The sequence below is a fragment of the Schistocerca serialis genome, chromosome 1 (genome assembly GCF_023864345.2).
Source record: "Schistocerca serialis cubense isolate TAMUIC-IGC-003099 chromosome 1, iqSchSeri2.2, whole genome shotgun sequence".
Lineage (NCBI taxonomy): Eukaryota > Metazoa > Arthropoda > Insecta > Orthoptera > Acrididae > Schistocerca > Schistocerca serialis.
Genome location: NC_064638.1, coordinates 312,120,831 through 312,136,778, shown reverse-complemented (window position 1 = coordinate 312,136,778; position 15,948 = coordinate 312,120,831). Strand labels below are relative to the sequence as shown.

At 37.1% G+C, this 15,948-nt stretch overlaps 1 protein-coding gene across 1 annotated transcript in view; it reads left to right on the top strand.

Annotated features, from left to right (window-relative positions):
* LOC126469596 (RNA polymerase I-specific transcription initiation factor RRN3) overlaps positions 1 to 11,894 on the top strand; it is a 51,348-nt gene extending 39,454 nt beyond the window's left edge. The window contains exons 9-10 of the mRNA XM_050096721.1: positions 6,061 to 6,322; positions 9,496 to 11,894. Coding sequence (XP_049952678.1) covers positions 6,061 to 6,322; positions 9,496 to 9,703 — 470 coding nt within the window. The 3' untranslated portion in view covers positions 9,704 to 11,894. The remainder of the gene's footprint in view (positions 1 to 6,060; positions 6,323 to 9,495) is intronic.
* Positions 11,895 to 15,948: the final 4,054 nt, after the last annotated feature.

The following is a 15,948-nucleotide window of genomic DNA, read 5'->3' as shown; positions in this document are numbered from 1 at the left end:
CCCGGGATTGGGATGACTCCTTACCCTCTCCCTTAAAACCCGCATCCTTTCGTCTTTCCCTCTCCTTCCCCCTTTCCTGATGAAGCAACCGTGGGTTGCGAAAGGTTAAGTTTGTGTTTGTTATTGTTTCCATCAACGTACCAACGCTTTCGTTTGGGAAGTTACAGAATCTTTGTTTTTGGATATATTTTTCCCATGTGGAATGTTTCCCTCTATTATAAACATATTTTATTATGCATTTATGAGTACTTTCAGTGAAGTATCTGTGCTTGCTACTGAAACAGTTGAATTTTGTAAGATACCATCAATATTTAGTGTTCTCAATGAATTTTATTTGCTTTCTTTGTATCATCTCTGATAATAACAGAGATTAATCATCTTAGCAAATGAGCTGCTGAAATGTTGATAGGCACTAAAGTAAGAATATGAACTTTTCTAGTTTTTGGGATGAATCTGACACACACACACACACACACACACACACACACACACACACACACACACACACACGAAGCCCTAGTTGCCCTGGCTGAATATGTTGTGCCAGTACTGCAGATTGACTGGGTGAGGGGATGTCATGTGCTGTAGTTGAAGGGTGGGATGAGGCAGGAATTGGGAGGGACAGTTGTAGAAAAGTGGCTGATGACTGGATGGAGGTAGAGGCATTTGTGCATGGGATGGTAATTTGGCTCTATGAACTTCTTCTGGCTTCAGGCTGGGGAGTTGTCTACAGTGCACAGGAATGTGGAGCAGTAGACTGGGAGGGAGAGTGTGTGGGACCATTTAGAAAGTGATTCATCACAGGAAGTATGTGAGAAAAGAATATGGGTGCAGGATGGTTGAGGTTAAGGAGAGATTGAGCCCCAGGAAGATTATGGGATTGAGAGATGTGTTGCAAGGACAGCTCCGATCTACATAATTCAGAGAAGATAATGATATGGAGAAGGATCCAGATAGCGTGAGTTGTGAAGCAACCATTGAAATATAATATGTTGTGTTCAGAAGCATGTTCTGCCACATGCTGGTGAATTCTGCTGTTTGTCAAGTTTGGCAGTGGCCATTCATTAAGGGAGGTCAGCTGATTGGTCATGACCAGCCAGCATGCTGTGCAGAAATTACAGATGAACTAGTATAAGATACGACTGCTTCCACAGGGGACTCTGCCTCTGACAGGATAGGGAAAGTCTGGGCCTTCCATTCATTTGAGACCATACAGAGTGGCACGTGGAAAGCCAGAGAAAGGAATTTTGTTGACGCCTCAAACAGCAGGTGGTCTTCATTAATGTACATTATCCCAAAGAAGGGTAACAGTTGGCACCCTGATGGCATTTACAGATAATGCAATACTTGGAGAAGGCTGATTTCATATCCTGTATATTGAAGACATGCCATGACGGTTCATGATATGAATGGTTTGAAAAGTTAACCAAATGGAATAGAAAAAAAGTACTTACATCACCGAAATTTTTTATTGTTTTTCAATGTAGTCCCCTTGTAGATTAATGCACTTTGTCCCATGATGTTCCAGCACTTTATCCCATCTCGAAAATGAGTTCCCTCCAGGCCTGCAAAATAGTTGTCAACTCTGGCTATCAGTTCTTTGTTTGAAGTGAATATTTGTCCTCCAAGAAAAATTTGTAGTTTTGGAAAGAGATTGAAGTCTGACGGAGCCATATAAGGTGACTAAGGCAGGTGTGGTAACAATTCATACCTTAGTTCGTGTAATTTTGCCATGGTGATGGCACGTGTGTGGGCTCACATTGTCTTGATAGAATATGTCTTTCTACCTTGCTAAACCTGGCCTTTTTTTAATGTATCTTGTGTTGCAATTTGTCCAGAAGGTTAGCATAGTATTCTCCAGTAATTGTTTGTCCAGTGGGGAGATAATCTAGAAACAGAATCTCCTTCGCATCCCAAAACACTGATGCCATGACCTTTCGTGTCAAAGGAATTGTCTTTGCTTTCTTTGGTGGCAGAGAATTAGCATGTTTCTGCTGCTTTGACTGTTGTTTTGTCTCTTGGGTATAGTAGTGCACCTAAGTTTCATCTGTGGTCACAAACTGGCACAAAAAGTCTTGTTTGTTTCTCCTAAAATGGGCCAAACATTTTCCAATATGTCCACTCTCATGTGTTTTTTCATCCAGCGTCAGGACTCACGGCACCCATCTTGCAGATAATTTTTTCATTTCTAATTCTTCAATTAAAATGGAATAGACCCTTAGAGAACATCTGGCAAGTCTGAGCAATTTCACGCACTTTCAATTGACGATCCTCTATGACCATTTTGTGCACTTTTGCAATGATTTCTGGAGTAGTGACACATCTTTGCCGATCACTGCGCGGATCGTCAGCTAAGCTCTCCCGACCAAATTTAAATTCATTTGTCCTCTAGGCAACAGGTGAATATGAAGGAGCAGAGTCCCTGAGTGTACTCTGGAAATCGGCATGAATGTCCTTTGTTTTCATACCTTTCTTTATGAAGTGCTTAATCACTGCACAAATCTCAATTTTTTTCCATCTTTGCAAATCTCTGCTTGGGAACAACAGAGCCACGCCTGGCACCGCTCTCTTCCAAGGGCAGTGACGTGGCACATGTTTACAGGCAACAGTCCAATGAACATCACATGAATAACTTGTTGTGCTAGTGCTGACCTCTCGTGGTGATTCCGAGAACTTTTCAAACCACCCTCATAATAAGATATCTTCAACAATCAAACTCAGCCACATATTCCAGCATATACCAGTTGCTCCTCAGGATTTCAAACGTCACACTTTGCACACCATTTGGAACGTTTGAATTTGCTTCTATACAGTAACAATCAATTTGAAGGTTAGTTTTGTCAAATGCAGATCATTTTTTGTTGTTATTTGCTTTTGTGATTTGTGTTTCTCTGTTGGCATGCACAAATTTTCAAATGTAAATACAAAACATTATATTTCGTGTTGTATCCTGCCTACTCCTCAAATATGGGGTGCCTAGGAAACTCGCTTTTTTGGATCGCTAGACAATAATTTAAGCAAATCGTATTAGTGTGTTTTATTTACAGAAAATAAATGACAATACTTAACTTTGATAAATTTACAATGAAGTGTCGCAAGCAAAGGGCGACAGCAAAAGCAAGGTCTTCAGTATATACAATTCCTAATACAAGAGAAGTAATATAGTTCCTAAGTCACTGCTATACAGGTGCCTATTCTTGATGCCGTTGTTGAAATCGGCGAACTGGCTCGTCTTCAACTGGGCCGCAGCCAGGCAGCGCGGCACTTATGTCCTCTTCTTGTTGAGGGCACTGCCGTCGGGTTGTCATCCTAGAGGGGGGTTCGTCTGTGTGGAATTGGCTGACATCATCTCCACAGCCCTCTCTGCTCTGATGTTCCCGACCAGCATGCCGACGCCTGACCTTACACCAGAACACTTCAGATGTGTCATGTAGTTCAAAAAACATGAATAACTGAAAAAAATAGGAAAAATTGTGACAGTTACTTCAATTTTGGTTCTGTGTGTACTACTACTGGTAATAAACAATCACAGTGTCATTTGTTTAAGTTCTACCTACTGAAATAATGTTTCCTTGTAAAATGAAACAACATTTCAGTGCAAATTACAGTAGTTTGGTTAACAAACCATGATAATACTTTTCCCACAAGTTACAAGCAACCATGAGGGGAAAAAAAGCTTCTGCTAAGCAAGCTCTTCTTTCATTTTGCAAAATTGCCTACCATTCTACAAAGATTGAGAAACCACACAACAGTTGCTCGAACATGGTATCTTTTGATGGGTGAGTCAGGTCCCAAGTAACTGGGTATTGTGTCTTTGTCAGATAACACTATTAATTGTTGAATACTCAATATGACTGACAATATTAGTGATTGGTTGGTTGAAAAACTCAATATGACCTTGTCATTCAGTTTGGTGAAGCTACTGGCAACCACATTAATGCATATCTAGTTTGTTACATGCACCTTTTTACAAGGCAAGAAATTTCATGATCTTTTCTGTAGAAACATAACATTTGGAACAAAAGCAGCAGACCTATTTGAAATACTATTCCCTTTTGTAGAAGAAAATGTTAATTGGAAAAACTGTGTAGGTGTGTGTACAGACAGAGGGCATAGTATGCCTGATTTTTCTGCTGCATTGCAAGCTCTAATTTGCAAAGAGGCTCCTCATACTGTTTGGATATAATGTTTTATTTGCTGTATGCACTAGCATCAGAAAGCTTGAGCCCTGCCCTTCATGATGTGCTTCAGTGATCTAAATGGTAAACTTCATTAAAAATAGGCCACTTAAGTTGAGATATTTTTCAACAAAGGTGCATTGATTTGGGGCTCCTATTTTATTACACTAGTCCTTGCTGTCTTTCATGTGGGAATGTCTTGAAGTGTGCGTGAACTCAGTGATGTAGTTTACTCTTACCTTGTTCAAAAGAAACATTCGTGCTCGAGAAATTCATGGACAGTGACTTTGTTTTGAAGCTAGCATATCTTCGAAAAACTCTGTTCATTGAGTGTATCTCTTCAAGGTAATGAGACCAATACTCTGCAACTATTAAATGAAATTTCAGTTTTCAGAAGGAAGCTATTATTGTGGAAGAAAAGACTGGATGATAAATACAAATGTTGTCCTTGCTTTCCACATGGGTTTAGAAGGCAGTGACTTTCAGTTCCATGAAGAACTAGAGTATGTGTTTCTATATCATTTAACTGACGTCAGTGATTACTTTCTAAACCACTTCCCAGAAAAAGTTCAACAACACAACTGAATCAAAGATCCTTTCAGCATGTAACTTTCATAAACAAGAGCAGTTTGACATTTCAAGCTTCAGGCACAGCTCTCGTACAAGTGCTTTGCTCCTGCATCAAGCCTTCATCAATAGTCTTTTCTTTCTCTCTTTTGTTGTTTTTGTATGGCAGTTTTGTATTGTATGTGCATACGTTTTTACCACTATAACGTGGTGCCCTTTAATGCTAAAGAAATACCAACTTAAAAATATTACTTTATGCTATACACAAAATACAACTATGATTTTTTAAAAGGGTCTCCACCTAACTGTTACTAGGTAGTGTTTGGATATTGGACTGGAAATGAGTGAACACACAATGCATGATTAACAAATTCTTAACAATTTCTATACCCTTGAAGTGTTTGAAAGTGAAAAGATTTAGTGTTTACAATGTCATTATGTAACTGTTGAAATTGTACATTACATTTGGGTTATTTAGTATGTGCTGCATATTTTTAAAATAACCTTTTTTTCTAAAATATAAAACAGATAAAGAAAATTTAGGAGGAAACAGAAAAGCATGAGCTAAAAGTTATCCATATATCATTTAAAGATAGAGCAAGAGGTGTGTGTGTGTGTGTGTGTGTGTGTGTGTGTGTGTGTGTGTGTGTGTGTGTGTGTGTGTGTGTGTGTGTGCGTGCATAGATCAGTGATGTCATAATTAAGGAAACACTACAGATATATGTATGGAGATAAGTTGTAACCTGTGAATTTCAGAATAGTTTGCTGCTAGATATAGAGGTTCTGGGAATAGATTAGTTTGTTCTGTTTAGGATCAGGTTAATTCTTCAGTTAAACAATACATTCAAATAAAGCAGACTATCTATGCTTAATATGTAGTGACAGTGGTGTCCAACACCATCATAGTGACACATCACGCAACTCATTTCAAAAGAGTGTTAATGAAATTGTGGTGTGCTAAGCGTAATTTGAGTGCTTTACAGATGTTGTCTCATTGCTTGTCCTTGTGTGTTCAAGGCACCTTCATACCTAATTTGTGAATGAGCCTTTCTATGCACACGAAGTGGGACAAATAAAATTTATCTGCTGTTTAAGTAACATTATTTTCTATTCACTGCTTTTTGCTATATAACTTACATCATAGTCCAAGTTGCTTGCCAGTTGCTTTTAATGAAAATTATAGCAATATTTCACTGTGCTACCAGAAAAAGGGACAGAAAAGTTGTGAATGCCTTTTCCTTCACAGTGGAAACGGGAAAAATATTGTTTCTATTGTCATGTTTATTAGCCTATTGTAAAATTTGCTTTCTTTCAGATTTGGTGTTCCTGCAGAGTCTGAACTTAACAAAGATAGTAACATGTCGGCTAAATCCATTGAAGGTGTGTCTTCCAGCTGTAGTGCAGAACTTTGCAGCAGTTACCAGAGCTTATCAGCTTGCATACTGCTACACCATAATAGAACATAATACGAGGAATACCATGCCAGTTGCACAACAAGATGGACATATTGTGAAAGACAAGTCAGAGTTAGTTCTTCTGAACACGTTCTTCCCATTTGATCCTTACATACTTTACAGGTAACTATAATGTTCCACATTTACATTTCTTTCACCTAGCGCATCTATCAAATTGTTACAGAGATTTGAGATTCACAAATAAAATATTATCAAGAACACAGTTTGGATTTCTGAAGGGTTCTGATATCGAGAAGGCTATTTATACCTACAGTGAAAATGTACTTAATTCATTAAATAACAAATTACATGCAGCAGGTATTTTCTGTGATTTGTCAAAGGCATTTGATTGTGTTAACCACAACATCCTTTTAAATAAATTAGAATTCTATGGTGTCACGGGCAGTGCTGCAAAATGTTTCAGGTCATACCTCGCTAACAGGAAACAAAGGGTGTCAGTGCAGCGGACTAGTGAATTAAGTCATCAGTCATCATCAGAATGGGAAGATATTAGATGTGGTGTCCCACAAGGATGTTTGCATATGACACAAGTATTGCAATAAATAGTATGTCGAGTGTAGTTCTAGAAAGATCTGCTAATGATATTTTCATGGATATTAATAAATGGTTTAAAGCGAACTCACTGACATTAAACTTCGAAAAGACTCACTATATATAATTCAGAACGTGTAAGAGGTTTCCACCCAGCATATACATAAAGTATGAAGAAGAGCAGATAGAAGAGGTTTACAGTCTTAAATTCCAGGGATTACAACTTGAAAATAAATTCAATTGGGAGGAGCACACCAAAGAACTGCAGAAACGCCTTAACAAATCTGTATTTGCAATTCGAGTGTTAGCAGACGTAGATGACATAAAAATGAAAAAGCTTGCATACTTTGCCTACTTTCATTCCATAATGTTATATGGTATAATATTTTGGGGTAACTCTTCCAGACAAACAAAAGTTTTCAGAGTCCAAAAGTGTGTAATACGTATTATTTGTGGAGTAAATTCACGGACGTCCTGTAAAACCTCTTCAAAGAACTGGGTATACTAACTACTGCCTCTCAGTATATTTACTCCTTAATGAAATTTTTCCTAAATAATATATCTCTTTTTTTCCAACAAACAGCTCAGTTCATACATACAATACCAGGAACAAAAATGATCTGCACAAGGACTTAAACGCACTTATTTTTGTTCAAAAAGGGTCCACTACTCAGGAACACTCATCTTCAATAATTTCCAGCAAACATAAAAAATTTAGTTACAAATAAAGATCAGTTTAAAAGTAGCGTGAAAGACTTACTAGTGGCCAACTCCTACTCCATTGCCGAATTTTTTAGTAGACACAAATGATGTACTGTATATACTTATACTATTAGCATTGTTATTTCAGCTTTAAAAAAAAAAAAAACAAAAAAAAATGACATGTTCCACATCCACAAGGATCTCCGCAGCACGGATCTATGGAACAAAAAACTAATCTAATCTAAAATTTTGCAAGAGACAAAAAGGAGTCATCCATAGTAATCCACAGGACAGTAGACTAAGTGTTGAATAACATCAAGTATTGTGACAACAATGACCCATTGCTTACATCTCTATTCTTCAATTCTGTATTTGGGTACATCATAAGAAGTCACAACTAAGTTTATTAATGATTTCATCAGATCTTTTTTGATTTCAGTACCTTTATATTTGTGTTTTCCAGAAATGTTCTTTTGGGACTTGAGTACATGGACCTTAAGATTAATGAATATTGTGTTGAACAACACTTTTAATGTTGTGCCGTAATGGTGTATCAGAAAACACAAATAGGCTAGTAGTGTTGACAGTTTATAAGCATTCACTACGAAATATCTTACATTTTATAAAGCATATTGTTTTAACGACATTATGCATGCATAACTGGACAATCATTTGCCTTGGAGGATTTAATGTTATTTTCTGTGAGATAGTATTAGTTGAGAGCACCAGCTTTGCCACTGTCAAATTCCTTACAAGGAATGTTAAAATGAAGTGAAACAGTTATGGTAAGCATAAGAATATTGTATACAGTAGATAATTGTACATTTTGCACTGCCCTTAAGAGTCATGGAATCCTTGTAGCCGCTTCTAAATAGATTCAATTTTTAATGATTTTTATTTCTGATATTGAAAATCGGTTTCAGAACAACTGTGATTTGTACAGTCAGAATACTAGACAAAAATAATTTCATGTACCCATTGTCTGCTTGTCTAGGTTCAGAGATGAGATATGCACTCTTGTGCAAAAGTGTTCAACAAGCTCCCACGCAACAGAAAGCAAAAAATAGAAAATCCCTACCTACACAAAAGAAAATTAATGTAAAATACCTCATTAGTCATTCAGTGTACACATTATCTAACTACCAAGATTCAACAATTGGATATTCCTCTTAGCAGCATTGCAAGTAGCAATGTTCATTGTAAAGCTGCATGAAAATTAGTTTTGTATTGTAAATAGATATTTGCTGTCACAAACATAGGTATTTGCTTAAATAAATACCAGTTTATTCACATACGTGTTAAGCTGCTTGCTGAAAATAAACAGCAGCAGTTCAATATAATTTAGGCACCAGCAGCTTTTTAGGTAGCAACTTTCCTTCAAATTTACTATATTAAGTTTAACTGGCATAAACACAACTAGTATTAAGTAGTGTAATAATGGTTTCTCATTAATACTGTATACATATTACAATATATTATCCCATTCCAGATCCTTGAAGGTGTTTCTATAATGGGATCTCTGGAACATGCATCAAAAATGTGGAAGTGTATTTTGTGTGTTAGTATGTGTTGTCTTGAAAATGTGTGCTTTCAAAAAAGACTGACTATTTATTCCAGTTTCTTGAGCTTTTTATTTATTTATTTTTGAATGATGATTACGTGATTTTATTCCATTTGTAAGTCTGTCTGTTGAAGTCAGCCAAATCAATATTTTAACAACTAAATAATCAATTTTTGACAACATAAAGTAATTGGATTGATAAAAAAATCTACTCACCAAGTGGTGGTTGGAGAACACACACATAAAAGGTTATGCTTACGCAAGCTTTTGGAGCCAGTGACTGCTTCTTCTGGCAGAAGGCTTGAAGGGGAAGGAAGAGGTGCGAAGGAAAAGGACTAGAGCGGTTTAGGAAAAGGGGTAAATTTTGGAAAAGTCACCCAGAACCACAGGTCAGGGGAGACTTTCCAGTGAGTAGAATTTTTTTATCTATCCAGTTAAATTACAAATCAATATTTTTTTATTCATTTCCTTATGTTTGCAGATCTGGATGTGCCATAACTCCAATTTATCGAGAGTACCAGGGTTCTGTAAGCAGTGAAGACAGTTACGATATGTCCCATGAAGACAAGCATCTTGACGAATTTGAAGAAGACGACGACTTCTTGTCAGGCAGTAGTTTCGTGCCAAGCCCAGTTACCTATCCAGAACTTTTCTCTTATGGATCATCACCAGGATTTAAGCACATGTAGTCTTGCCGCACAGCCTTGAATTCTGTTAATGATTCTTCCTACTGAGGTGCTTTCATTTTGTGTTATGTGTGTAATGTGTAATGTTGTGTTTTCCATGAACGTCTTCCAGAATTTGTTTATACTGCAATTGTTTATCAGGCTATTGATATACACTTCAATGCATTCAGTTTCTATTGAATTAGCACTAGGCTCATTGTGCCTGTATTATATTATGTGTATGAATCATTTATTTATACCTATAAACTTATGTTCTCAAGAATATTCACTACATTTCTTTCACCTTCAGCTTTTTTGTCCATGAATTATGTTCATGAAAACATATGTCTCGTCAATTTGGCTTTCAGCTGTTAGAAGTAATTCATACTGTGGTTATCAAACAGAGCTCAGACTATGTTGTGAAATTAGTACTTTTAGTCTGTGGTAATTTGGCAGTGAACTTAAATTCATGCTTAATCAGCAGTGAGGCACCGCATGGAAGCCTTTAGTGATGTAGTTAAGAATTCTCTGAAGTTAAGCAATTTCATAAAGAACCTGATACTATACTATCACAATTTTTGAGGTAGTATACTATGCCCTGTTTGTTAAATTTTAATGAAGCTCATGGGCTTTCATTTTTATGTGTAACAGTCAGTCATGATAGTTTTGTAACATATACAGTTTTGTGTGTAAAGAAAACTAGAACAGCCCAGAATCAGTGAAGTAAATGATGATGTGATGTCTACATCACTTTCCCTTAACATCAGAACTCTTTGTGGTTATTTGGATCAAAGTTTCTCATGCTACGCAACTATTACATTACTATAGTATAAATGAATCAAAAAGGTTTATCCAGATAGCTATTTCCATGATTGTTCAACACAAGACTGAATGTTGAATTTATCATCATCAGTTCCTAGCTGCATAATACCATTTCCATTTGACATTGACTGTAGTGTGCAGGTAACTGCACAGCCACTTTTGTGGACATGTTCACACTGGCGTATCCAGACATTACTCGCAACCCATTCTCACAGGTTCAGTGCAGGGGAGAGCTTCTGTGATATTGAAAACATAGGAAAGAGGCACTGGCAGAGAAGAAGTTGAGAGTAGATGGCAATTCATGCCTTGTTAGCTTAGTTCGTAAAAGTGTTGACAACAAGAAAGGAGGATTGTTCCTAGTCCAGAACAATTTTAATCTGTCTGAAATTTAAATTCATTGCTTCCTTTTCAGTAAAATGTGTTACAAAATTGGCTTGCTCGTTCTGAATTAGATGCTAACCAGTGGATACGCATTTAGGAAATTGAAGGTATTTGCAATTGCATTGCATAGCATTTAAAGACGTCGCACACATTACCATGCCAGAATGCTATGAAAATGTCAGCCACCAATAATTTTTCAGCAGCATTGTGAGATTTCATACCTCACTAATAGCAGTCTGAAAAGTTTGATAATGCTGCATTTTTATGGGAAGTTGCAAATGAGTCTGTTGTTGATAATTCTGTGCAATACCCTAAACTTTCTTCCAAAGTTTTAAGAAAACATTCAGTTTTGAAAAGTTGTTGCCTTCTCAACACTAAATTGTTGTTGTAAACCATTTAAATTTTTAAAAAAGGCTGGGAGGAGGTTGTGGTATCCAACAGACATTGTACCTAAATGATATGTGGAGAATTTTAATTCTATGATATGAACATTCGAAATGTTTGTCAAAAGATGAATGTTGATTAATTTACATTCAGTAATAACCACAAAGTGATTTGAATGAATGTCTTCTGTTTTGAAAGTTGAACGTGTTAGATGTGTTTGACTTGCTCTTAAAAGTATTTTTAATGGAATATTAAACAAAACAATGGAATTGAAATATCAGAGCAAATTATGTGGTTGATGTTTATGCATAAATAAAATAAATATTTTTTTAAAGTGTTTATGGAGATGGCTGTTTTTGGCAACAGACTGAAGATCGGATTTGTCTAAAATGGTATTGTGTAATGCTGTTGAGGACAGAAGTTAATTCATTCTATGATGTTTCAATAAACAAAATAAAAAGATAAATTATTGTGGCCACTTGTAGCGTGTTCCAGCCGTTGGGCAAGTAGAACTTAAATTTCATTGCCATTAATTGCCACATAAAAATCTGTGATGTCATTTTAGATAATAGTTTAAACATTTTGTTATGAACATAAGAAGAAAGAAATAGAAAGATCATGAGATTAAGTTATTTTATTGATTGGACTTGACATGTTACCATTTATCTTAACCTTATTCCCATTGTTCCCAACTAGCCTTATTCCTTAGACTCTTATAGTCTCAAATTAACGTGTAAGCAGTATCCAGTTATTCAATTTCAACAGGAAAAATAATTTACACACACCTGAAACAAAACAAAATTGCATTACATTTTTCACTGAGGTCACACAAATGCTGTCTAATCAGTTTTAACTTCTTAGCAAGTCATCAGATTTATTTAAAGAAAGAGCGGGTGGATAGTAAATTACAAAATCAGTCGAACTTATATGCCCAGTTATACACACGTGAATGGAATGTAGTTACTAATCAAAATACAACAAAGTAGTTGATAAACTCATATGTTGCTACTGAAATTTCTAAAATACTGTACTGCAGCAGGTGTGTGGCAGGCTGATCTCATTCATGTGACCACCCACTCTGCAGTGGACTTGAACCTTCAACGTAATGTCAAGATATAAATTCCCCTCCATTGAAACAGAGTAGAGATATTTGTACACTAGATTGGGAAGATCTTGCCGGACTGTGACATTACATGTAAAGAACAGTGTCTTGACAGCTTGCATAGGAGTAGCACTGTGACATCTGCAGGTGTCCTCGGCTGCTATCTTGGCTTTATTTCCATGGATTCCTATGTGCTCTGTCAACTAATCAAAATTATGAATTGTTACTCAGTTGTTAAAGTAGAAGTGTGACTTGAATTTTTGGTTCACTCTCGCTCCTGGAAAGGAAACTGATGGAATCAGAGTAGACAGTTTTTGCCTGCTACAGAGCCTGTGTAATCAAGTTAGTTCAGAACATGGTAAATTTATGAAGAAGGGAATTGCAGAAAATATTGTCAAGAAAAAGTCATTGGAGTCCCCCTTGTTCTGAATGTATTACAATAAAATAGCTCCTATGTAAAATATGTCCACCTCTTGTGGCTGCCATGTGGAGGATCCGGGTTCGATTACCAGTGTTGCCAAGGATTTTTTGAGAGATTTCGGAATGATACGGGGTGCACTCAGCCTTGTAATGCCAATTGAGGAGCTGCTTCACCAAATAGTAGCAACTCCACAGTCTGGAAAGTCTGCAAAACAGCCAGGAGAGCAATGTGCTGACCACATTCCCCTCCTTACTGCATTTGCAAGATGAAGGATGACACAGTGGTCAGTAGACCCCTTGAACCTTCATAGCTTGGTGAAGTAAAGCCTAAGCTACATCTAGATATGGCAACTTTTTAATTAAAAAAAATTTCTAGAACTCTTAATATGACAAGTTGGTGATCTGCAGCGACTTGTGTGTAAAACAGTGATATGAACCTTACCTAACTCTAAATGGCAGTTCCTTGTACGGATCTCAAAAGATCACAGTGCTTGCTGGCAGTTACTAAACAATTATTCCACTGGTAGGTAAGTTGCCTGTAACATGGATAGTACTTACTGTGCCTGTTTCAGTCTAAGAAATTTCCACCTGATGCTATATTGTAACTCCCCAGTCTCATCACAAATGGTATGAATGGTTGTGTAAAGTTAGAGCATACAGAAACTTTTTACTCTACATTAAGTTGTGAAATATTCAGAGCTTTCATGAACCTTGGTTCAAGTCCACAAATAATGGCAATCAACAGAACTTTGAATCAAATGTGTTACCCCAAGAACCGCAACACTGATTTCATATTTAAGTGTCCCAAGCCATAAGTTCAGGAAAGCTACACACAGGATGTGCCCAGTTATAAAAGAGACACAGATGTCTCAGTTAAAAGTGTGAAACCTTTCTTGTAACTATTTACAACAGACAGTTCACTGTGAGGTGACTTTTTATTATGGATGAAATATTGTCAACAGCAACACTTAAAACACTGTCTACAGGGTCACTGCTTTTGTTCGAAGTGTCCAACCAAGACAGTGCTAACTTCATATTTAAGACATCTTGTGGAGGGAAACTGTCTAAAGATAGTAAAATGTCCTCAGAAGCCCCATTCACAGAGCAATCTGAGGACATTATCTCAAAGTAGACTTGTAGGCCTACGTGAGACAGAAAAAGGCAATTAAGTGATGAGTGCCGAAGTAAGCCTGATGTATAAGGTTATAAGTGGTGACAAACCCTGGACCTACATTAAAGAGGGTAATAAGCTTCCTGGATTCTAATAGCCAGACAAAACACCTTTCCTATGAAGCTCACCAAGACAAAACTGTGATAACTGATGGGCATCTATACTCCTAACCAGATTTCAGGAGGAAGATTAAAAAGTTTCCGCCCATGATTCAGGGATACTGTTCTTTACACAGCTACCAATAGAAAAGGTTTGAAGGATATCTTAACTTTCCCCTTTGATGTGATGTAACATGAAATTGTTCTTATCATGACATATGATATGTTCCACAGTACATACAATGCTGACCCTGCTCCCACATGATTAAGGGATACTGGCATGCTCTAAAATATGTGTGTGTGTGAGAGAGAAGTTAATATAGAAGAGCTAACCTGTTGTGATGTCAACAGAAGGCAGAAATGAAGGGGAGGCATCAGAGTGAGGTGGTGATAAAAGATAGCACACTGGTAAGCACTGTAAGCATCAGTTCAGAGATAATGATGAAAGTAAGAAATAAGTACAAATTAAGAGAAATGAAATGGATAGTGCAGTTAACAACTAGGAGGAAAAGGTGATGGAGAAGAAAAAAAAAAGTGCAATTTGTAAGTGATTAAACTAAATGCCCAACTACCCCTATCTATGACCATTGTGTGCTGATGAGAAGATAGGTCTGGACTGAAAGGTGAGGAACTGGCAAAATGTTCTGTTGCCTGTGCTGTCCAACGGGTTGTTCTGAAGACTGCCATGTCATATTGTAATAATGATTTATGTACTCGCAGATAGTGCCCGTTGCAGCCATCTAGGCCAATCCTTATGAAAAAAAAGATCAAAATAATAGTAATTTGATAATTCCAACCACAAATTTGGTCTGCTTAGAAAATTACAAGCTTATTGATGATAATCTCAGACCAGACAGTACCATTACTTAAAAATTCAGAAAACTTAATTGATTAGTTTATGCAATTACACTAATTTTCCTCAACCAACGAGTACCACTGATGGATTTCTATGTGGAGAACCATCAGATGGAAAGAGTGAAGTACTTTGTGTGTTCTCCATTTGTTTAATATAGGAAATGCTCAAAATGGCAGATTTCCCCCAGAAGTTCCTGGCTGTTACATTTGAATTTAAGGTAAATCCATGTACTGTCAACGGTGTACCAATCCCACCCCTCATTTTGTAAATTCCTGCTCAAACAGGCATCCCAATTTGAGTGTCAAAAGGGCTGAGGCTGCAGAAACTGCTCCAATTCCAACCCCGCGTTATGTTGGCAATGACAAACTATTTGTTACTGTGGATGCACACAATGGTGTGGAGTCAGATTATAAACAGGACAGAGAGAATCTGTCCACCCCTATTAAGCTGCTGATCTCGGATGAGTATAGATCGCAAATGGAAGGAGTGTGGCAATTAGTGCAATTTTGGTACACAGTTGTTGCTTCCTACTACCCTATGAGCAGCCTTGTCTTAGGACCATCCGGGTTGGTTAGCATGTGCTTTGTCAGAAAACGCACAGCTATTGTGGCATCGTGAATCCAGTGATGACAATGTGTTAAGACCTGCTTCTTAACTCCTGCCACGGTGCTCATAATATGCAATCCATGGTTAGCAACACACTGTTTCTGGAGTTATTTCAATTAAACATACGTCTCTCTCCTGTGTCTGGATCTATTGTCACTTACATTTGCATTACAGTTGATACTCTCCCCCCCTCCCGCCCCCCATTCCCCGTCCTGCAGCAAGGCAGAATTTTGCCAAGATATCCAAAGTGTTGATGCTTTCTATAAAATACTGTGTACTGTGACAGGCTACATTGCATTTGTGTGTCTTCCTGCAAAATATATGTATTCAAATTTAATCACTTTACTGGCTATCATTATTCTGTAGCTTTCCCTCTCTCCCTTTTCATTTAAATTAATCATTTAAGCAATGAAACACCCGCCAAGTGCA